Source organism: Chamaea fasciata, unplaced genomic scaffold (genome assembly GCF_029207755.1).
Source record: "Chamaea fasciata isolate MVZ Bird 193981 ecotype frontalis unplaced genomic scaffold, bChaFas1.0.hap1 SCAF_7, whole genome shotgun sequence".
Classification (NCBI taxonomy): domain Eukaryota; kingdom Metazoa; phylum Chordata; class Aves; order Passeriformes; family Sylviidae; genus Chamaea; species Chamaea fasciata.
Genome location: NW_027094092.1, coordinates 1,087,771 through 1,108,620, shown reverse-complemented (window position 1 = coordinate 1,108,620; position 20,850 = coordinate 1,087,771). Strand labels below are relative to the sequence as shown.

Genomic DNA, 20,850 nt, shown 5'->3' with positions numbered 1-20,850 from the left:
TCTCCCGTCCCACGGGTTGAGGCAGTGTCCCCTCCTTGCCGCGGCTCAGGCTAGGGGCAACAGCACGGGAGAATTGCGCTATTAAAGGAAGAAATACACTCACGGCTGGGAAAACTAGAGGGCACCAATGCCCTGGGCTGCTATTCCCAGTAACAAAATCCCAGTTCCCAGGGCGGGACCATGCTTGTTCAGTTTATTTAATTAGAAACATTCCTGGAGTTGCCTGTAGAAAGTTCCGGGACAGCGTATCCTGCGGATTCCGATGCCTTGACATAGTTCAAGCATTCTCACACCGTGAAGCCTGAGAGGGGGATCCCTTTAAGGGGGTGCAGCCCTCGGCAGCCGGAGCTTTCCAGGGATCCTAAACGGCATCGCCGAAAAGTGGCATCTCCTGGCCTCAAGCCTGTATTTGTGGGAGATGGAGGCGGGCCTGGGGATCCAGCTGGATTTGGAGATTTCACAGGGATCGGGGACAGAGAAAGAGAGAGGAGTGGGAAAGAAGGGGAAAGAAAAGAGGGATAAAGAAGGGGCCAAGGGAAAAAAGGGACAATGCAGGGGGGGAAAAAAGGGAGGGGGGGAGTGAGGGGGAAAAAAAGGGGGAAGGAAAGAACAGGGTAAGGAAAGAAGAAGGCAAAGAAGGGACAAACGGGGAAAGGGAAGAAAGGGACAACACAGCTGGGAGAAAAGAAAAAGAAAAAGAAAAAGAAAAAGAAAAAGAAAAAGAAAAAGAAAAAGAAAAAGAAAAAGAAAAAGAAAAAGAAAAAGAAAAAGAAAAAGAAAAAGAAAAAGAAAAAGAAAAGAGAAAAGAAAAGAAAAGAAAAGAAAAGAAAAGAAAAGAAAAGAAAAGAAAAGAAAAGAAAAGAAAAGAAAAGAAAAGAAAAGAAAAGAAAAGAAAAGAAAAGAAAAGAAAAGAAACAAGACCCACAGGCAAAACAATGGGGTAAAAGATGAAGGGAGGATAGAGGCCAAAAAAGGTGACAAGAAAAAGGGCAGGGAAACAAGGCGGTAAAGAAAGAAAAGGGAAAGAAAACAGTGAAGCGAACAGGAGGCAAAGGACAGGTAAAGATGGAGACAAGAAAATAAGCCAGCAATGAAGGGGCAACGAAATAAGCCAGGAAAGGGGTAAAGAGAGGTTAGATGAACAGGGAACAAGGAAAGCGGGCCCAGGGTTCTTCCTGCCGCGGAAGAGGAGTGTCCTCTGCCCTTACAGGGGCGTTCGGAGGGGCGGCCGCTTCCCGCTCACTCCTGAATTTCGGGGAAACGAAACCATCGCCTCTGCGCCCGCCCCCGCGGTGCCTCCACCCCCCAAATCACCGCAGATCCCCCAGGTGCCACCGCCGGTGTCCCAGAGCCCGAGGGATGCAGCCGTCTCTGCCGCCGTACGAGGTCCTGCCGGTGGAGGTGAGCATGGAAGACCTGCCCGGGAGCAAGACGGAGATGCCCCAGGGCACGACGGTGATGTCCCGGAGCACGACGGTGACGGTGGAGGAGGCGCCGCCGCCGCCCCGGGACCACCTGGTGTGGTCCCTCTTCACCACCCTGTACGGCAATTTCTGCTGCCTCGGCCTCCTGGCGTTCTTCTTCTCCGTCAAGGTGGGGAGCCCGGGGGGGCACGGGGGGTGGGGGCGGCCCCGGGGACCCCACTGAGCCCCTGACCTCAGGGACAGCCACTGAGCCCCCAGCCCGGGATGCCCCACCGACCCCACAGAGCTCCCGTGGACCCCGCTGAGCTCCCGGCGCCGGGGTGACCCCTGAAGCCTACCGAGCCTCGGTTCAGGGGTGTCCAATGGACCCCACAAACCAGAGGGTGCCCCACTGAGCCCACAGAGTCCCCTCTTCGTGGACCACTGGCCCCACAGAGTCCCTGCTGGAAGCTCTGGAGACGGGCAGGGGTTTGGGGCGTGGAGGGCAGTGGGCACCTCAGGGTATCCCCGGTGTTTTGGGGGGTTCAGCCCAGTCTGGCACGCCCAGCACCTCTCCCACAGCCCTGAGCTCCCCGGGGTGCCCCATTCCAGCGCCCCTGACTCTGTCTGTGCCTGCCCCCAGTCCAGGGACCGCAAACTGCTGGGTGACAACAGCGGGGCACGGAGCTACGGCTCCACGGCCAAGTGCCTGAACATCACGGCCCTGGGGATCAACATCGTCATCGTCATCATCGTCGTCATCATCGTCGCCGTGGTCGCTACCAGAAACGCGCACACCATGCCCCCGTACGGGTAGAGCCCTTTCCCCGGCCGCACTTAGTCCCCTCCTCGCCCCCGCGGGCTGTGCTTCCCTCCCCAAAATCCCTGCCTGGAGTTCTCCTCACCCCTCGGAGCCGGGTACTGCCCTCCTGTCACCCGAACTGCAAAATGACAATCTATGCTCGTCACCCGGAGCCTGCCGGTGTCCTGTCCCTCCTCCCTCCCCACTCGGAGCTTCTGTGGAGCCCTTGCTGATGGCTGCCCTGGCTGGAGGTGTTTGGGGATGGATACCATTCCCCAGAGAGGAGCTCAGCATCCCCAACCCCACCATATCCTGCTTGCTGCTTTGCTCTGGGTCTGGAGCCCCAACTGCCTCGAAATAATTTTGAGGAGAAGCACCTGGTCTCTAAAATAAAGGTTTCTTTCACTTTTGCCTCGTCTTGGTTTCGTATCATGAGGAAGTGGTTTGGGCTTTCCTCCACGGCAGCTCATCTGGATGACAAACAAGATCAGCCCGTGGCTTGTGCCTGACGGAGGGGGGAACTGTCCCTCAGCACAGAGGCAATGCTCAGGGGACACACCAGGCGCTGTGAACCCAGATACTACACCCGTGCGGGGCGTGAAGCTCTCCTAAGGATCACGCCAAGGACGCGGGGGGAATCTGATCCTTGCTGCGGTGTCACCAGGAGCACTCCCGCCCACACCGACCCTCAGGAAGGGCTGGCAGCAAGCAGAGCTGAGGGCAGGGTGGCTTTGGTGGGGCAGGATGTGCAAAGGGCTTGAGCAGGATGAGCTGGAATGGGATTGAGTAGGGTCAGGAGGGCTGGAGAGGCTCCCAGGGGGAAGGGGCTGGTGTGTGCTGCGGCTCCATCCCGAATCGCCCCACCAGGGCTGGATTCCACGTCTCTCCCCCGCAGCCAGGCGATCTGGGATCCTGCTGTGGCTCACAGCCCCCATCCCACTTGCCGGGACCCGGGGTTTTCCCAAGGACGGCTGCCGATCTGCCTGCAACAGGAAGCAGGGAATGAATTCCGTGTCTTGCTTCGCTGGCATGTGCAGCCTTTGCTCTCACCAATTTCCTCATATTACTCTCCAGATTCTCCTCTTATCCCACAGGGGAGGGAACTATGACCAGAGGAAGCCACCAAGCAGCAGCTATCCCTGCCACTGGGCTGGAAGGGCTGGCAGGGCAGCGATCCTCGCGCCTCCAGGCTGCCCCACGTGCCACTCCCTGCCCAGCTCCGGCAGAGTCCGGCAGGGACACGGAAAATCCTGGCCACAGCCCATCTGGCAGAGCCTCAGCTATGCAGCTGGCCCGGCTTCCCCCTTCCCCTTAGCACTGCTCGTCCTCGGCAGGCCCCAGTCCTCGGGGCCCCCCAAGGATGGGAACAAAACCGTGTTTTTCCCTCTCCCCACGAACATCGGGCTCCTGCCAAGACACCACACTCGTAAGATGTCAGAAATCCCACTCACTAACACAGCGGATATTTGTTGCAGGGCGCCTGGCACTGAGCCTCTGGTGAATCATTTTTTGCTCTGCTTTTTTTCCTGGAAAACACGGGCTCCTCGCTGCAAACAGGATCTGCTGCCTGCCCAGCCCTAGGCTTGGCCTCCCGAACCCCAGCACATCCAATGGCAACTCAGGGCAACAAAGGCCATCGCTCCAAGATCCCCTCTTCCTCCTTCTCCTGTAGGAGCATCCGTGGACGGCAGGGAGAGGGAACTCTGCAGACCTGAGACACGCTAGGAACACGTGGTTTTATTGCAAGGGTCGTGGGTAAAAGGGCCTTGCCTTCAGCTGAAGGGATGCCCCGAAGAGAGGGGGGGGGAGAGAGGGACAGAGGGTAAGAGAGGTAAGCGAGGTGGCAGTGGTAAGAGAACAAGGGTGAGAGAGCAAGGTCCTTGTTGCAATACATTATATCTCCTTCTCTGGTGAATATTCTAATTTACAGTGACCAACTGGCGTGAGATACAAAACCTACAGACTTTGCATGCAGCCTATGAGAACTGCTATATTACCCTATCATTCTGTATTCTAAACTCTAAGGGCTAGTCTCTTATCTACCTTTTCCCAGATACCTTGGTGGGGCTACACCCTTGGGTCCCTTGGTGTCCCTTTGTTTGTTATCACTCAACCCATTTTCCAGTTAATCACTGTCTTCCTGCCTGCCATCCCTACATCTCAAAGCTGGCTTTCATTTCTATTTCACTATCAGGTTTTATACTTTCAGTATTTCTTGCCGGGCAATCATATTTGTCAGCTTATCCTGTCTCATCTTTCCCAACATCTCCCCCATTCTGTTGAGCTACTAAAATACTAGAAATCGTCTTAGTCATTAATTTTTCCACACATTGGAGTATACAAGGTATTGCTACTATAACTACAATCATTGCTATTAAAATAATCAAGCCTATTTTACAGAGCTCCTTTAGCCAAGGTGCAAAGCTCAAACTGTCAAAAAAAAAAAAGTCTAGTAAAGATGGATGATCTGTTGTAATTTGGTTAGCCAGATTTCTGAAGTTTTGCAACTGTTTATGAATAGAAACAGAATGATTGGGTAAGTTTATATAGCCGATATTTTTTAAAAGTAACATTACCCTCCTGGGAAAGCTACTCCAACTAAACAGGTTGAAAAGGGTTTGTCAGGGCTCGTTGTTGGATAAACAGATGGTGTCAGAGCCTGCAGACTTGGCTAAAGCAACCCAGACATTCGTCTTTGGTTGATTTACGGGTAAAGCTTCACTACAAAAACTAAAACAAAAGGGTAAAAACAACAGGCACTCACGCAAATAATAAAAGTCCAGTCTTACCCTGAGCTGTTTCCGGCGGGCCATCTTCTCCTGATGATTCTGGGCAGTTCAGGTCTGGGTGCTTGCTTCTTGGCTTCTATTCATGGAATCACTGGCTGGTGTGGGGGTGTCAGCGGGCTTTGATGTGTGGCATGGCTTCTCGTTCTTTGCTGGAAGTCACTTGAGTCCTCCTCCTGTGGAGACACACACATACCCTTTCCCCCATGTCATAAGACTGTATGGTCCTCCTATTTTTCCTGCTTCTAAATTTTTGTTCAAAACCGGGGGGGGTGTGTTCTTTCAATTTCGCCTTTTTGTTGTTCAAAAAGTGTCTGTAAATGGGAGGATCAGGCTCTTCTGCAGAGTTTTTCAAAAAATTATAAACTACAAGGCTTTATTCAACTTTCTCTGAGGTGTAGCCTGAGCTTCTCCCCCTTTCTGGTGATCCAAAATGCGTTTTAAAGTCTGATGTGTCCTTTCTATCATCCCCTGACTTGTGGGAGAGTAAGGAATGCCAAATGTGTGGCGAGCGCCCCAGTCATTTAAAAATGCAGACAATTCTTGGGAGACATATGAAGGACCATTGTCTCTTTTGATTTCCTGGGGGACCCCTAAACAGGAAAATGCTTGTGAAAAATGCTGGCAAAACACATTTAGCTGTTTCTCCTGTATGTACAGAAGGAAAAGCTGCATTTGAAAATGTATCAGCAGAGACATGGATATCTTTAAGTTTTCCAACAGAAGGGTACTTAGTGATACCTGCTTGCCATTTTTGCAAGCTTTCCAACCCTCATGGGTTAGTAGCTCCTGAAGAAGGGATGGGCTGAACAAGTTGACAGTCGGGACAAGCTCGCACAATATTTTGCACTTGTTCGAGGGTGATGTGAAAGTCTCGTTTGAGCGCTCGTGCATTTCGGTGAAAAAAACGCGTGACTCACTTTGGCTTGTTCAAGAGTGTTAGGCAGTGTAGTTGCAGCAAGCGCTGAGACAGGACTTTCAATGCCTGCTGCAGCTTCTTCAGCAGATGCTGGCGATGCCAATGCATCAGCTCGTGCATTTCCCTCTGCTATAAATCCTGGAAGACCAGAGTGAGCTCTAAGGTGAGAAACAAAATAAGGATTAGTCCTGCGTGACAAAATCTGACAGAGACGGGTGAGCCAAAGACACAATTTGTCATTGCTTACATCTTTTAGAACAGATCCCTCAATTCTCTTAAGAATATTGGCGACATGTGCCAAATTAGTGATTAGGTTAAAAGGTTCTGGGAGGAGTTGAAATGCTCTTACAACGGCTGCCAATTCAGCAATTTGAGGAGAGCTTTCAACTTCTTGAATGTTTTCTAGGCTTTAGTTTGTTTATCTTGCCATGTAATTACTGAATTGTGCGTCTGCCATGCCTGCATCTCAAAGCTAGCTCTCATTTCTATTTCACTATCAGGTTTTATATTTTCAGTATTTCTTGCCGGGCAATCCTATCCGTAAGCTTTTCCTGTCTCATCTTTCCCAACATTCTCCCTACTTCTATCAACAATTTCCAGCACAAATCCAAAGGCCAGCCTCACACAAGCCAACATGGAAAAAAATTGACCCTTTCCCAGCCCAATCCAGTCACCAGCAAAGCCTCCCTCGCAACCGTGTCCGCTCCAGGCTCCCACGGACAGCTCCAAGCCCATCTGTCACTGAAACTCAGAAAGAGAATAAAAACCCTTCAGCACGACGTTTGTAGTGACAGAAAATGAGGCATTACTTTGTTCCGGCCAGGACGTGCCATGGAAAACATTCCATCCACTCATAGCTCCTTACGTGATGTTTCCCGTATCTATACAGACAAAAACCCAACGAAATTCTCCTCCACCGGTCTTAAATTACACAATTCTAAGTATTCTATCTCCTATCAGTTCTTGATCCCTTCGCCTTCAATGTTAATTTTGGTCCTCATTTTTCTGTTCTCTTGCCGATGAGTTTCCCAGCCCAGTGTCTCTAACCAAGCCAGGGAGGTGATGCTGGTTAATGTTCCCTAATGGTCGCTTATCTCCTCTGTATCTTCTGGCTACTCCCAGTCTGTGGATGTTCAGATCATCGGACCTCTCCCGCCCAACAGAGTCTTTCGATGAGAAACTTGAATTCCCCTCCCCCTGGGCAAAGCCGAACAAACCCCTGACTAAACTCACACAAAAGAAATTAAAATTTGTATCATTTCCAACATCCCCAAACCCCCCCTCAAGTCCCTTCGGAGTCCTCAAGGTCCCCTCAGAGCTTCCCAAGTCCCCTTAACCTCCCACGGGTCCCCAGAGCTGCCCTGCATCCCCGGACTGCGTGGGGTGGGGGTCCCGGGGGGCCGTGCCCCCCCTCCCTCTGCGGGGCGGTGCGGGGCCGGTCCCCCGCCCTGAGCGCGCTCCCTTCCCGTTCCAGGCGTTCATTCCCGATCATGGAGCCCAGGCAGGCGGACGTGTCCATCCCCCTGCAATCCTCCAAATGGGGTGCGGCCGCCCCCGACCCCCGCTCCGACCCGCAGCCCCGGGACTACGTGCTCTGGTCGGTGTTCACTGTGCTGCTGTGGTGCGCCCTGGGCGGGCTGGGCTGCCTCGGCTTCCCCGGGCTCGTCTACTCCATCAAGGTGAGAGGGGCACCGGGGACCCCCGCCAGACGCCCCGGATCTAGTCCTGATCGGCCGCGGAACCCCCACCCAAACTGACCCCCAGCCAGCCCCTCCCAGGACTGAGCCCGGCACGGGATCCCTGATATGTCCCGACTCATCCCCAACTCCGAACCCCCCCCTTCCAACCCAACCCGGGACCCCCTGATCCAGCCCGACTCGGACCTTCCCCTCACCCGGGGATCCCCCACCCCCGGCCCTCCCTGACGCCACCCCGCTCCCCCCGGGTCCTCTCCCCGCTGCCTACCCCTCTCCACACCCCTCTCCCATTCCCGGATTCCCAGATCCATTCTCCCATCCTGGACCCCCTATCTGGTCCCCCATCCCGATGCCACCCTACCCTGAGACCCCCAATGCCGTGTACCCTCCCCCGAGCCCGCACCCCCCGGGCAGTGCCCGGTGGCCTCACCCCGTGCCCTGGGTGACACGTTCCCGGGGTCCCAACACAACCTTGCGGCCACCCCCGGCTGGGTTGGCCCCCCAGCCAGTGCCCCCCACAGCTGAGCCCCCCGCTTGCCCCCCAGGCCCGTGACTGCAAGTCCGTGGGGGACCTGGAGGGTGCCCGGCGTCACAGCGACCGCGCCAAGGTGGCGAACATCGTCTGCTCCGTGGCGGTCGCCGTCGTCTGGGTGGTCTTCATCATCATCACCATCATCATCTTCTCCACGCTCAGGGCCACCTGAACACCGCCCGGCCTCACCCGCGGGGTGCTTCCCCCCCTTCCTCTTTGCCTCCAAAATGTGCCCGCTCGGGGCGCGGGGGGGAAAGGGAGTGACCCCCGGTCCCCTCGCTGCCCGCACCGGGGGTGTCCCCGCACAGCCGCGGGAGGGGCGTGGGGGGCAGCCCCCCCACCTTTGCTCTCTGTCTGTCATCGTTGCCACCAATAAATTTCGTCCCGCTAAACCCCCTCGTTGTCACCTCATTCACGGCGGGACGCCGCAGAGAGTCCTCGGGCATCACTGCGGCGTGCTCCTCCTCCTCCTCTTCCTCCTGCTCCTCTCCCTGCCTCCGTCCTGCCGCGGAGCAGAGCGCTTCCAGCCCAAATCCCACGGAAGTTTCTTCCTAACATCTTGGGCATGGCATAAAAAGGAAATTAAAGCCCCTCCGTGTGTTTTGGCTGCCCACGCTCCCCACCCTGCAGCCCTGTCCCGCCCCCCGGCTGGCAGGGAGCCCCATGGATGTGGCTCTGACACCTTCCCGTATTAACTTCCCATTTCTTCCATCCGGCAGCCCAAAAGCGCTGCCGAGGGGGGTCTGCCCTGCCCAGCACACCTGGAGGGTGGGGTTGGAGGTACCTGTGCCAGCCAGCGCCGCGGTGGTCCCGGGCTCCGCCTTGAAGTCACCCTCCTGCGGTGTCAGAGTCACGCTGGAGCCACCCGTGCTCCTCATCCCGGGAGGAAGGCTGGCTATAAAAAGCCCCTGGGCTCGCCATCCCAGCCTTTCTCCCAGCCCGGCGTGTGGGACAACCACATCCCTCAGGGCTGTAATTTCCCAGGTTTATATTTAGCGGGGCAGGGATATAAAAGCGGCGCCGGCCGCTCTGCCCCGAGGCTGCCGGAGCCGCGGGTGCCCCTCTCCGTGGCCATGGACACCTCGTACCCGCGGGAGGAGCGGCCGCCCTCCAAGCGGGGGTCGCCCCCCGCCGCCCCCGCGCCCCGCGACCACCTCGTCTGGGCCATCTTCAACACCCTCTACATGAACTTCTGCTGCCTGGGCTTCGTGGCGCTCGCCTTCGCCGTCAAGGTACGGGAGCGGCGGCAGCGGAGCGCTCGGGGGCTCCGGGAATCTCCCCCCCACGCAGACGCCAAGGGAGGGATGCCCAAGGAGGCACCGAGCACTCGGGATAAATCCCGGGAGGGCTGGGGCCGGCACATCCCAACACTCTCCATAGGCGGGTGACACCTGCCGCTGGTGAATCCTCCCTGCTTTTCCTGACACTGATTCCGGAGGTGGTGGGACAGCCCGGGATAACCACATCCCCCTGCCCACCACTCGAGGAGCGGCTGCCTGATCCCAAAGAATGCCACGGGGGTCGCGGTGCCTCCAACATCCCCCACCCCCGGCAGGAGCAGCTCCAGCTGTGGAAAGATGGGGTCATCTGGAGGGTCTGGAGTCAGAGAGGCTCTGGAGGAAGCAGGAGGGAAAATCCCAGCTCCAGCTGGACTAGGCTGGGATAGAAAGGTGGGGACAGGCAGGGGCTGGAGCCAGAGAGGCTCTGGATGAAGCAGGAAGGAAAACACAAGTGGGAAAAGACGAGGGGCCAGAGTGGAGCAGGAGCAGTCTGGGATGGATGGATGGATGGATGGATGGATGGATGGATGGTGGGTGGCAAGGGGGACAAAGCCCTGGAGCAGGATGGGGCTGCAGGATGGGGCTGCAGGAAGGGGGCTGTGGGAAGGGGCCGCAAGAGGGGGCTGAGGGAAAGGTCTCTCCTCGGCCATCGCAGGCTCGGGACAGGAAAGTGGCGGGGGACGTGGAAGCTGCTCGGCACTTCAGCTCCAAGGCACGGTGCTACAACGCCTTGGCCACGGCGGGCAGCGTGGTGCTGCCACTCCTGCTCGGTGCCCTCATTGTCACTGGGGTCATCCACCTCTCCAAGCTGGCCCAGGAGTCCGTCGGCTTCTTCACCTACCAGTTCAGCGGGAGCGACGACGAGGACCCAGGATGAAGGCCAGGTGGAACCTCCTCTGCATCGCTGGTGGCGCCCCAAAAAGGCCACCGCCCCTTCTCTGCCAGCCCGCTCCCCAGCCCCACTGTGAGGGCACAGTTATTTTTGTTCACCCCGTGGGTTTTGTTACCTCCCGTTATCCCGCGTGAAGCCCCAGCTTCCGTGGCTGCTATTTAAATCATTAAACGCTTCACACAGTGCGAGTTTCTGCGTGTGGAAAGGGGCAGGGGGTGCCAAAGGGAAAACACAACCAGGGATTTTTTGGCTCCAATCGGGCTCCTGGCAGCCGGGAGACACCGTCATTCCCACAGCCTTTAGGGCCACCTCTGGCCACGGGATCCCCAGGACCAAGGAGGGGAGGAAGCAGGGACGCTCCTGGGCCTCGTGAGGGCAGGATGAAGCAAATGGGGTGTCCCCTCCCCACCCCTAAAGGGGAGCTGAGACCTGCAAACTCATTACAGCAACACAGACATCCCCAGCCAGGACGTGGGGGGAGGTGGGATGCACCCCCACTGCTCCCTGCTCTCTCTGTCTGGGCTGGAGACAGCTCATTTTGGGGCTAAAAAACCCCTTTTTTGAGGATAAACCCCCTTCACTGCCCGCTAGCCCCGGCTCAGAGTGGGGCTGTATCCCAGCCCCATCCAAATCCCAGTCCCGGTGCAGTGCACAGGGCTGGGGACAGCATGATCCCTTCGTCGTGCCAAGAGCTGCCGCTAATTAGCGGCTGGTGGCTCTGATGGGACCGGAGCAGGACCCAAGTAATTACACGGCAGCGGGAGAGTCCCTCCTGCTCCAGCCCTAAGCATTCCCAGATGCTTCGGGGCACGGAGCAGCCGCGGGGTTTTTTATAAACCGGGCCGAGATTCCTGGGGTTGGTTTGGCCAGGACAGACCCCTCGGGGCAGGGAACGCCTTCGGCATTCCCTGCTCCCGCCCAGGGCTGCTCTGCACGGGCCCCCGGGGACAGGGAGGGTGTGAAGGGGAGGATGCCGTGCAGCCCAGAGCGAGGGGCTGGGGCGTATCGTGCAGGCACAGGAATTCCTTGGGATTTCTGGGACGCCAAAAACGCCCTGAGCAAACCCGCAGCAGCTCTTGCTCGCCCCGAGGCTGCTGAGGCACGGAAAAATGCTGCCCTTGTCACCATCTGACAGGATAATACTACAGATCACTGATGTCCAGGCTTCCTGCAGCCCTTCAGACGCCAAGTGAGAAAGGATTTAACTCCAGAGCTGCTTGAAAAGAGAGGGAATGATGTAGAGAAGGGTTTAAAAACACGTGAGGGATGTTGCACACCGAACAACAGGAAAGGAGCTGTGTGCTGCCCACACGGGGTTAAAGGGTTTTCAGCTGCATATTTTGGAGTAATATTTAGTGCCAAAACATCATTCATCTGGTGAAACAGCACTGGCTGAGCCTCCACAGGCCCTTCAGCCCACGGAGCAACCCATGGAGAAGGTGAGGACCAGGGCAGGACATGCTGGAGGAGCTGGAGTCAGGATCCCAGAGTCAGGAATGGGCTTCCTTATAAACACAAACATGTTGAGAGCATTAAAAAAAACTCCTGAATGTTTAAAAAACATGTTTGAAATGGTCGTTTTCAGGCTTGGTTTCCTCTCCTGTGCCGAGTAGGAGATGCGTGGAGGGCAGTGGGGGGCTCAGATGTTGTGACAGCTCCAGCCACTGACCCCCCCGGGGCCACAAAGACAGGTGGCACACAGGGACAGGTGGCACACGCTGTCCTGGTGGGGGAAAGGCCTCCTGGCACAGCCTGGCACCCCCTTTCCACCCACTGTCACCTTCCCCCTCCACCAACATCCCGGATCTGCTGCTCCAGTGGGCAACACCCAGATCAGCCAGGGTTCAGGGGGTCCTGCTGGGTGACCTCTGGATCCATCCAGGTGCTGTGGGGAAGGACACGCTCTGCCCTGCAAGAGAAAAGCTTGGTGTGAGATGGGGGAATGGTTTCTTCCCAAATTATTTCAGGGAGCAGATCCAGGCACTGCTGCCATACCTTCCCACAGGGGAAAGCGTTGTCCTGACTCCAGCACAGCTTCCAGGGGAGATGTTGGAGGGTCCCGGGAGGTCTCAGTCACTTCCATCCTGATCTTCTCCCTGGTGATGGTGACCTCCAGTTTGTTGCCCAAGTAGGAGACACTGGAGACTTTCAGCTTGGTGATATCGTCGGGCAAGGCAGGATCGAAGAGGAGGCCGGACCTTGTGATCCTGGAAAGGCAGGAGCGTGCCAGGGTGAGAATAGCAGGAGCCAGAGAGGTGCCCAGCTCGGGGAGCAGCCACCTCTCCAGGCATCACCACCTCATGCACACCAGAGCAGTCTGAAAGGGCCTTTGGTGCATCCAAGGATCTCTGGGCAAATCCCAAACACACTGATGGAGCACCAGCTGAGAAAGAACTGGGGTCGTGATTCCACGGCCCACCCCAAGATATTCCTGTCCCATTCCAGTTCCACAGCTGAGGCCTGGGGTTTCCATAGGGTTAGATTTCATTTTAAAAACAAAACAAAACAAACCCACAAAAAACAAACAAACAAAAAAAACGCAACTCAATTCCCTGCTCCAGTTCAGAGCTTGGCTTCAGCAGCAGCTGTGCTGGCAAAACTTTGGGAATGCCCTCAGACACCCACCTCAGCTCCCACTCCCCCGGGATGGAGGGCTGGAAGCTCAGCACAGCTGTTCCTGCTCCTTCCCCAGAAACAATGGAACAAACATCCCGACTTCTCCCTCCATCCCTGAGCCAAAGCCAAGCTGCCTGTGTGGGAGTTGGCTTCGGGTGAGGAAAAACAACGGCTCCTCTTGTCCCCAGATCCTGGCGCACGAGAGCTCTCCACCAGCAGCTCCAGAACGCTGAGAGGGCCTCAGGGGGCTCGAGGGAGGCTTGGGGGCCTGGGGAGCCCCAGTGCCGCACAGGATCCCTGTCCTACAGCGGGAAAGGCGGGAGCGTGGCTGCACAAAGTCATCGCCACCTCTGGAATTTGGCCAGAGCCCCAAAGCTGTGGCTTGAGCCTGTGCCATGAGAGGCCCACCATGGCACACACTGGGTGCCTGGAGACCTCCCAGCCCGGCCAAAGCCGAGATTTCCAGCTGGGAATACGGCAGCTCACACCCAGCTCCACCGGGGAATGGGTGGCTTTTCCAGCTGGGAATACGGCAGCTCACACCCAGCTCCGCCAAGGAATGGGGTGGGTTTCCCAGCAGCTCTGGCCACACACATGGAGTGAAAACACGTAGTTAGGGCTTGAAGTTTTCACTGGGAATCCAAAGGCTTGATCCAGCCTCAATTAAACCAGGAATAGGCTGAAGAGACGGTGGCTCCAGGGTGGAAACCACCACAGCTCTGAAATTGCACAAACGTCTCCACGCTTTCCCAGGGTATTTCAAAGCTGAGGCGATGCCTGCCTGCCAGGGAGGCTCCCGGAGCCACATGTGAGCAGGGAGACACTGCAGTGAGGCTGCAGGAGGTTTTTCCTCACCACATCCAAAGGAGACAGGACGATGTCGCTGCTGAACCAGGGGACAGGCTTAGGGAACGGCATTTTGCTTCCCAAATGTGACCTGTAACGAGCCTCTTACCTGCTCCCAACTTCGCTCCAGCCAAACAGGGACATTTTAGGGGACAAGGGGTTGCTTGAGAGTTAAAAGTGACACAACAGGTCTCACCTGAACCCCGTGAAGCCAAAGAGGATGACCTGCAGGAATCCACCCATTCCTGTCAAGAAGTTCACAGCTCCCGACCCATCCGAGTTCTCCACCCAGACCTGCTCCAGCACGAGAAAGAGATGACGCAGGGGTTGATTTGGGATGCTCCAGGCAGTTCTGTGGGTTTCAATCCCACTGGCACCTGCCTGGGAGCAGGAGGGATCTGCAGCCTTGGCATTCACCTTGAAAGGCTCCGTGATGTTGCTGAAGCACTTTTCCAGCTGGCTCCGGGCTCTCTGCAGCTCCTTCAGCTCCAGCCAGCCCACGGCAAACATGCTCTGCCGGAGAGGGAAAGGTGACGAGCGCGGTGGAGCAGCACCACCTCCGCCACCGCTCCGATCCAGAGGGAACATTTCCAGTTCTGGAAACGTTCTGGGTGTTCTCTGAACATCCCAGCTCTGCACTGTCCCCTGGATGTCCCCCGGGGTGGATCCCAAGAGGTGGATCCCTCTCCTCACCCAGGTCATGGCTGGCCCAGCCGGGTCAGTGACGGGCTCGTACATCTCCAGGTCGTTCCTGCGGACCTCGGCACTCATGGGATGCATCAGTGGGAACCCCAGCAGCACCACATCTGCCTGCTTCACTGGCTCACCTGGGAACAGGGCTGGTCAGACAGGGAGCAGCTCCCAAATTTCCCAAGTTTTTGAGCCCACTGATGAGAAACAATCCAGGAAGGGTTGAGGCAGGAAAACCACTCCAAACCCAGCTTGATGCACTGCGACAACAGCAGGGAGTCTTCTTTTGCCGTTCCCAAGTCTGAGCCAGTTGGAATTCTGATCCTTTCAGGATTAAAAGTGTGATCCGTGGCTGCCTCCATGGGCTGCTGCCACTGCCTCCTCACTCACCTGGGGTGTAGCCGTCGTACTCAGGGTGATATTTCCTCTCCTCATCAAAGGGCACTTTGATTTTCCTGGCACGGTCCTCCCATTCCTCTGGCACCGGGAGCAGCAGGTCCCGAGCCATGTCAGTGGCAAAGTTTAAGCTGGAAAGAAGGAGGAACAAGGCTTTATGGCAGGGATGGGTGATGGTGAGAGGAGAGAGGGGACAGAAGGAGCTGCAGAAAAAGCTGCTGTGGAAGAAGAAGGGGGAGAGATTGAGCCAGGGGTAACAGCTTCCATCACGGAGCCGGGAGCCTGTTCCCCTGGCTGTGGATGTCTCCAGCTGGCTAACTGCACATGGAATGCCAAGGGAGAAGCCCTGCTGTGCATGGAGATCCCTCTCAGCCCCATGGGGGCACCGAACAGGTTGGAGGAGCCAGGGGAGCCCCCACTCTTCCTCTGATTGCAGGGAGGTGACAAGGAGAGGGAAGAAGGATCCCCTGGGGAGCCCCAGTGCTCCCATCCCTGCAGAGTGCCAGGTGGAAGAGCAGAGAGCCAGGCCGTGCTTCCAGGTGCTCCCAGGAGGCATTCCAAACGTTACCTGCGCCGTGCCACGGCATTGGTGTAAGCAGAGTTATCGACCTGGCTGTGGTACTCGTCTGGGGGCATGACACCTGGGGGGGACAGGAGGGGACACTTGGCACCTCAGCACACACCCAGGGGCTGCTGTGGCTCCCTCCTCGGGGACACGGCTGGAGGAAGGGGACCTTCCTGCCCATCCAGATCCTGCTGGCCGGACCCCACACAGTGCCAGTGGGATGTTCAGAGGAGAACACGCACGGTGCTGGTGCTGAAGCAGGAATAATCCCGGGATACAGCTCTGGCTGGTGCATGCAGACACCTCATCCTGAGGGCATCGTGAAGGGGGCCTTCAAGCCATGGAATCCCAGCGTGGTTTGGGATTCATCCAGTTACCCGCGCCCCTGCCATGGGCAGGGACACCTTCCGCTGGGCCAGGTGGCTCCTAAGCTCTGCTTTCCACCCCATTCCCACGGCAGAGGTACCTCTGATGTGGTAGAGCTGCTCCTCCTCACTCCACACCATCCTGCTGCACCAGTACTGAGCCACGGCTTCCACCAGCTCCCAGCCCCCATCCTCCCGGAACAGCTTCTGCTCCTGGGGGAAAAAACAGGGGCATGAGGGAGACTGCACCAGACCCAGAGTCAGCAGGAGGACGGAGAGGAGCTCTGAGGAGGTGGAGGGAGCACGAGGAAAGACTGGCCTGCTTCGAGCCAACAGGACGCTGAGACGCCCACAGGAGCAAGGACAGAGAAGGCAGGGCTGCAGGAGGGAGCCTGCGGAGCAGAGAGAGCAGAGTTCCTCAGGAAAGGGACAGGGACAGTCTCCAGGTGGCCTGCCACCGGGCCATCAGGTGGAGCACCCTCCCTTTACCTGCGTGGTGCAGTAATACTGCTCGAAGGCCATCAGGACGTCCCCGGTGACGTGGATTTCCTGGGCTCCGTAGATCTCCTCAGGACACACTTCCCGCCCAGTGGCCGCGCTCTCCCACGGGAACTTTGCGCCCTGCCAGGGGAAGGCATCCTTGAGCACATCACCTGGTGCTGAGCCCCGCTGAAACAGCCCGGGGCTCCCCTGGGGACAGGGACTGGTGCCACCCCGGCCCGGGACTCCCCTGGGGACAGCGGCAGGTGCCACCCCGGCCCGGGACTCCCCTGGGGACAGGGACTGGTGCCACCCCGGCCAGGGGCTCCCCTGGGGACAGGGACTGGTGCCACCCCGGCCCGGGACTCCCCTGGGGACAGCGGCAGGTGCCACCCCGGCCCGGCACTCCCCTGGGGACAGCGGCAGGTGCCACCCCAGCCCGGTGTCCCTGTCCCACCTCGTAGCCCTGTTCCCGCGCGTTGCGCCTGGCGCCCTCCAGCGTGCGGATCCGGTACTGCAGGATGGCGCGGGCAGCCTCGGGATACAGCAGCAGGATATTCGGGAACATCCAGGTGTCCTGCGAGGCGGCGGGGCGGGGTTGGCTGTGGGGGAAGCATCCAAATGCTCCCGGCCAGCTCCACCTTTCGAGTACACCCTCATGCCGATGGAAGGATGGAGTCTCGTCCGTTCCTATTGAAGGGATAGCCCGCTCCATCCTAGTGGAAGGATGGAGCTTTCTCCATCCGCACTGAAGGACCGTCTGCTCCATCCCGACGGAAGGATGGAGTCTCTTCCACCCCGCTCGCCGTGCCAAGCCCCCAGGTCAGCACGACCCCTCTCACCTGATCCCAGAAGACGTGTCCCCAGTAGTCCTCGCCGCGGGTGCCGTTGGACAAGCCGCCGGGGCTGATGCCGTGGAACAGGACTCCAGGGCTGTCCCGGGGCGGGATGGCGCTCAGCAGGTAGTAGAGGCAGCCGTGGAGCGCCTGGCGCAGGGCCAGGGGCCCGTCCAGCTCCACGGAGCAGCCCCGGCGCAGCGCGGCCCAGGCGCGGACGTGGGAGCGGTGCAGGGACCCCGCGGCCACCAGGGACAGCCCCGCGCTGTAGCTGCGCTTCGCCTCCTCCTCGCTCCCGGCCACGGCCGTCAGGAATTCCCAGCACCGCTCCCGCTCCTCTCCGCCCAGCGTCAGCGACTGTGGGATGGGGGTCCACAGCATGTGGACAGTGGGACGGGGGCCCCCCTCCACCTCGGGAACCAGCGTCTGCCCGTAGATGTAGCTGTATGAGACGGGAAACGAGTGAGGAAGGTGTTTCTTCCTAATATCCCGTCTAACCCTACCCTCTGGCAGGGGGAAGCCATAGCAAATGGTCTCCGGTCCCAGGAATCCAGTTCTAAAGGTCATCTCCTACAAATCTCCCATTTTCGCCAGCCTGCCTTCTTTGGAATCACATCTAGCCCCTGTCACCTTCGCTGTTCTCACACATCAGTGTGAGGGATGATTCTGGAGCTGCAAGTGATAAAAATGTTCCCGTGCTTAATTTCAGGGCGTTTTTCATACACCTGCCAGGACGAAAGCAGGTGTGCAGAAGCCTCCACACCCCTCCGCATTCCAGCCCCACATCCCTCACCTTTCCAACCCCGCTGGGCTGGGGAGAGCAGGGCACTGCGCCACAGCCCGCAGAGGGGGGCTCAGGGCAGGGACCCCCATCTCCCACACTCACTGTGCTCCCTGGAAGTCTGGCCCGGGCCTCAAGTCCAGGTCCTGGCTCTGCGGCACAAACAGGCTCTGGAGCTGGACGGTGATGGGATGTGTGGAGCCATCCAAGCGCCGGATGGTGATGCTGGAGGCCATCAGGTGCACCAGGGAGTGGTGGGCGTAGAGCTGATGGGTGGCTGTGTAGCCAGGGGACTGAATGGTATGGCTGAAGGTCCCTGTAAGCACAGCCAAGGCCACCAGCCTTTGGAAACACTTGGATCCCCACCTCTGCCCTATCTACTGGTTCCTACTGGCCAAGGAATTGCTTTTCCCGGGTCCAGATCCAGCTGTGGACTGGACAAGCTACTGAGGGATGGTCTGTGCCTTCAAACATTTTACCAGGCTCCGTGACTAAAGAGCGTCTGCCGAGCCTGGCCGCAGCAGGGATAGAGCTACAGCCTGAAAATCACTTATTCCCACACAAAAGGGGAATTTTCCGCTTGTTCCAGAGGAACAGCGCCCCGAGGCGAACGGAGAAAGAGGAGAAGGAAGATGTGACTGAGCACAAGGGGCAGCAAAAGCAGAGACTCGAACCCCTGGCGGAGCCCCCAGGGAAGGTGCCGGCTCCCTGCTCACCTGTCCAGGTGTTGAGGGTGAAGCTCTCGGCCGGGCTGTGGGCGCCGGGCGCTGCCATGCGCAGCCCCAGCGGGCTGGGGACATCGGCGCGGTGCGTGTCCCCCGCGGCCCCGCTGTACACGCCGGCGGCGTGCAGGATGTCCCGGAACACGCGGGTGCCCAGGAAGGCGCTGGTCACCGTGGGCAGCAGCCGCGGGTCCCCGGGCAGCGCCGTGGCCGTGAACACGCCGGGGTCGCCCTCGCCATCGGCCATCGCCACCGACCCCACCTGCGGAGCCGCGGGGACGGGACGAGGGCTGAGGGGACCAAGGGCTGCCCCACTCCTCGTAACCCCCCCGCCTGCCATCAGCCGTCTCTGCCCCGTTTAGTGACCCCTCTGGTCACCTCCAGCTCATTTCCCCCATCCCAGCTTCCTCCCGGCGCATCCCCTCCGCTCCTTCACCCCGTCTCCAGCTGTCCCGACTCCTGACAGCTCACAGGCTTCATCACTTCTCAGCCTCCTTCCTCTTCTGCTGCCGTGATGGGATTGCACCAGTTTCTCCCAACACACACGGCCACCTTCCCCATCTGGCCTCCTCTTCCTCCCAGCGCTGTCCCGTGACACTTCGAAAAGTTCCTGATACTTCCCCCTGTCCCAGCTCACTGCATCCCCCCCTCACTGCGGCATCTCCACTCAGCTTCCTGGGGCAGGACCTTTCTATTCCACTGATTTACACATAAAACTATATTTCCGTGTCATGTACTAACATTATATAATTACAGACTAAAGATATGTACAGATACAGACAGGCGTAAGCAGCCCCTGACAAAAGGCAGCTGCAGCTGGCTCCTGGCAATGCCGGGCACAGGAAAAACACAGGAATGACGAAATGAGGCTCTGAGAGACTCTGGGAATCCAGCCAGGGTGACACAGGGGCAAAGGAGGGTGTCCAGCCCCCAAATCCCTCCCTGACGGCAACCGGAGGCAGGAACGCTCAAGCTCAGCACGGTTTCGTCACTGAGACTGAACTGCGAGGAAAATCCTGCCTTCGGGAAAGTGAAAAATCCCGACCCAGCCCAAGCCCCAGGGTGCGGAAGGGAGGAGGTGGGTCTTGCCTTCGGTCCCGAGGCCGGGCTGAGCCTGTGCAGGCGGAGAGAGGCTGCTCCAGGGAAGGACGGAAGTTGACCCGTCGAGAAAGAAGGAAGGAAATCGCTTTTTTTTTTTCGTCTCCTTAAAAAGAAATAGTTGGAAAAATGATCCTGGACGCGCAGGTGTTTGTCCAGCTGAGCTCAGTGCCCGCGGAGGGAGCGCGGCAGCCCTGAGGCTGCCCTGTGCCTGGGAAGGAGGAACTGAAAGAGGAAAACCAAGTCGGATGATTGACGATCCCAAAGCCGCTGGCAGAGAGCCGGGTTAGCAGCACACCCCACTGACCTCCCGTGACCCCCGCCACACTCTGACCCTGCCCCTCGCCCGTTTCCAGGGAGGACAAAAATTCCATCTGGACTTTGGCTTTGGCATGCTTTTCCAAGCGCCTTCCGGCTGGTCCCATCCTGGTGGGTCAGGGATCCAGGGATGAAGCTGCAGCCAGGCACCACCAGCCTCTCCGAGCGGCCACCGGCCCCAGTGCTCACCGGGATTATTTTATTGCCCGATCCAGCACTTAGAGGATCGGCATGACACATCTGTCCTCCACTGTAAATCCATGGAAAAGCCCCCATGGAGCCTGGCTGGGTCAGTCCTGCAGCTGCCAATGCCCCAGGGATGCCTTGGGAGCAGTAGCACTTGTTCCCAGCTCTACTCCTTTGGTATTCCAGGGTCCAATCCCAACTGTGCCCCAGCAGGATTCATTTCCCCTTCGGTTTGTTCCTCACAACCAGCTGCTGATTGCAGCACAGGCTGAGTCCGTGGGAAGGGCGGGAATATCCATCCCTGGAGAGCGGCTGGGCACCCCAAGGGGTTCTGGGGCACTGGATTCCCCCTCCAGCAGCCACTGGCACACAGGGAGAAGCAGTTCCTTCCCCAGCTGATCCCAGTGGCACGCACCCCACTTCCTTCCCTTTATCAGAGGAATTTGGAAATAGCCCTTTCCAGAAAATCCTTTCTCACTAAATGGTGTTTTGAGTGTTACAAAGTTTCTAAAAGCCCACAGAGGAGGAAGTCCAAGGAGAGAGGAGGTCTGTTCCAAGGGAAGAGTCTTGCTCCAAGGGAAAAGGCCCCTCCAAGAGGAGGTCTCTGCTCCCCAGCAGAGCATCTCAGTGTCCCCCTGTG

At 58.1% G+C, this 20,850-nt stretch overlaps 4 protein-coding genes and 1 long non-coding RNA gene across 9 annotated transcripts; 3 read left to right on the top strand and 2 right to left on the bottom strand.

Moving 5' to 3' along the window:
* Positions 1 to 951: 951 nt before the first annotated feature.
* On the top strand, positions 952 to 2,615 carry LOC136291993 (interferon-induced transmembrane protein 3-like). The gene is made up of 2 exons (XM_066187155.1): positions 952 to 1,593; positions 2,047 to 2,615. The coding sequence occupies exons 1-2, from the start codon at positions 1,138 to 1,140 to the stop codon at positions 2,218 to 2,220; spliced, it is 630 nt and encodes a 209-aa protein (XP_066043252.1). The 5' UTR covers positions 952 to 1,137; the 3' UTR covers positions 2,221 to 2,615.
* A 102-nt stretch (positions 2,616 to 2,717) lies between these two features.
* LOC136291996 (uncharacterized) lies at positions 2,718 to 8,971 on the bottom strand. 3 transcript variants are annotated; one of them, XR_010721814.1, is made up of 6 exons: positions 8,924 to 8,971; positions 8,547 to 8,697; positions 6,585 to 6,651; positions 5,912 to 6,068; positions 4,995 to 5,167; positions 2,718 to 3,188 (listed from the first exon to the last, which is right to left on the bottom strand). It is a non-coding gene; the product is annotated as an uncharacterized lncRNA (long non-coding RNA). The 3 variants fall into 3 exon arrangements; XR_010721812.1 differs by lacking the exon at positions 8,924 to 8,971 and having other exon boundaries at positions 8,547 to 8,708; XR_010721813.1 differs by lacking the exons at positions 6,585 to 6,651; positions 8,924 to 8,971 and having other exon boundaries at positions 8,547 to 8,706.
* LOC136291995 (interferon-induced transmembrane protein 5-like) lies at positions 6,049 to 8,531 on the top strand. Of its 2 annotated transcripts, XM_066187159.1 has the most exons (3): positions 6,049 to 6,073; positions 7,385 to 7,589; positions 8,153 to 8,531. In XM_066187159.1, the coding sequence occupies exons 2-3, from the start codon at positions 7,401 to 7,403 to the stop codon at positions 8,309 to 8,311; spliced, it is 348 nt and encodes a 115-aa protein (XP_066043256.1). In that variant the 5' UTR covers positions 6,049 to 6,073; positions 7,385 to 7,400; the 3' UTR covers positions 8,312 to 8,531. The 2 variants fall into 2 exon arrangements, with proteins under 2 accessions (XP_066043256.1, XP_066043255.1); XM_066187158.1 differs by lacking the exon at positions 6,049 to 6,073 and having other exon boundaries at positions 7,313 to 7,589.
* IFITM5 (interferon induced transmembrane protein 5) lies at positions 8,721 to 10,486 on the top strand. The gene is made up of 2 exons (XM_066187156.1): positions 8,721 to 9,371; positions 10,075 to 10,486. Exons 1-2 carry the CDS (start codon positions 9,213 to 9,215, stop codon positions 10,294 to 10,296), a joined length of 381 nt encoding a protein of 126 aa, XP_066043253.1. The 5' UTR covers positions 8,721 to 9,212; the 3' UTR covers positions 10,297 to 10,486.
* A 1,087-nt stretch (positions 10,487 to 11,573) lies between these two features.
* PGGHG (protein-glucosylgalactosylhydroxylysine glucosidase) lies at positions 11,574 to 19,760 on the bottom strand. 2 transcript variants are annotated; one of them, XM_066187154.1, is made up of 14 exons: positions 19,698 to 19,760; positions 18,603 to 18,870; positions 17,992 to 18,202; positions 17,112 to 17,547; positions 16,727 to 16,846; positions 16,279 to 16,410; positions 15,891 to 16,002; positions 15,428 to 15,500; positions 14,854 to 14,990; positions 14,467 to 14,600; positions 14,191 to 14,286; positions 13,970 to 14,067; positions 12,307 to 12,518; positions 11,574 to 12,220 (listed from the first exon to the last, which is right to left on the bottom strand). In XM_066187154.1, exons 2-14 carry the CDS (start codon positions 18,853 to 18,855, stop codon positions 12,156 to 12,158), a joined length of 2,079 nt encoding a protein of 692 aa, XP_066043251.1. In that variant the 5' UTR covers positions 18,856 to 18,870; positions 19,698 to 19,760; the 3' UTR covers positions 11,574 to 12,155. The 2 variants fall into 2 exon arrangements, with proteins under 2 accessions (XP_066043251.1, XP_066043250.1); XM_066187153.1 differs by lacking the exon at positions 19,698 to 19,760 and having other exon boundaries at positions 18,603 to 19,132.
* Positions 19,761 to 20,850: the final 1,090 nt, after the last annotated feature.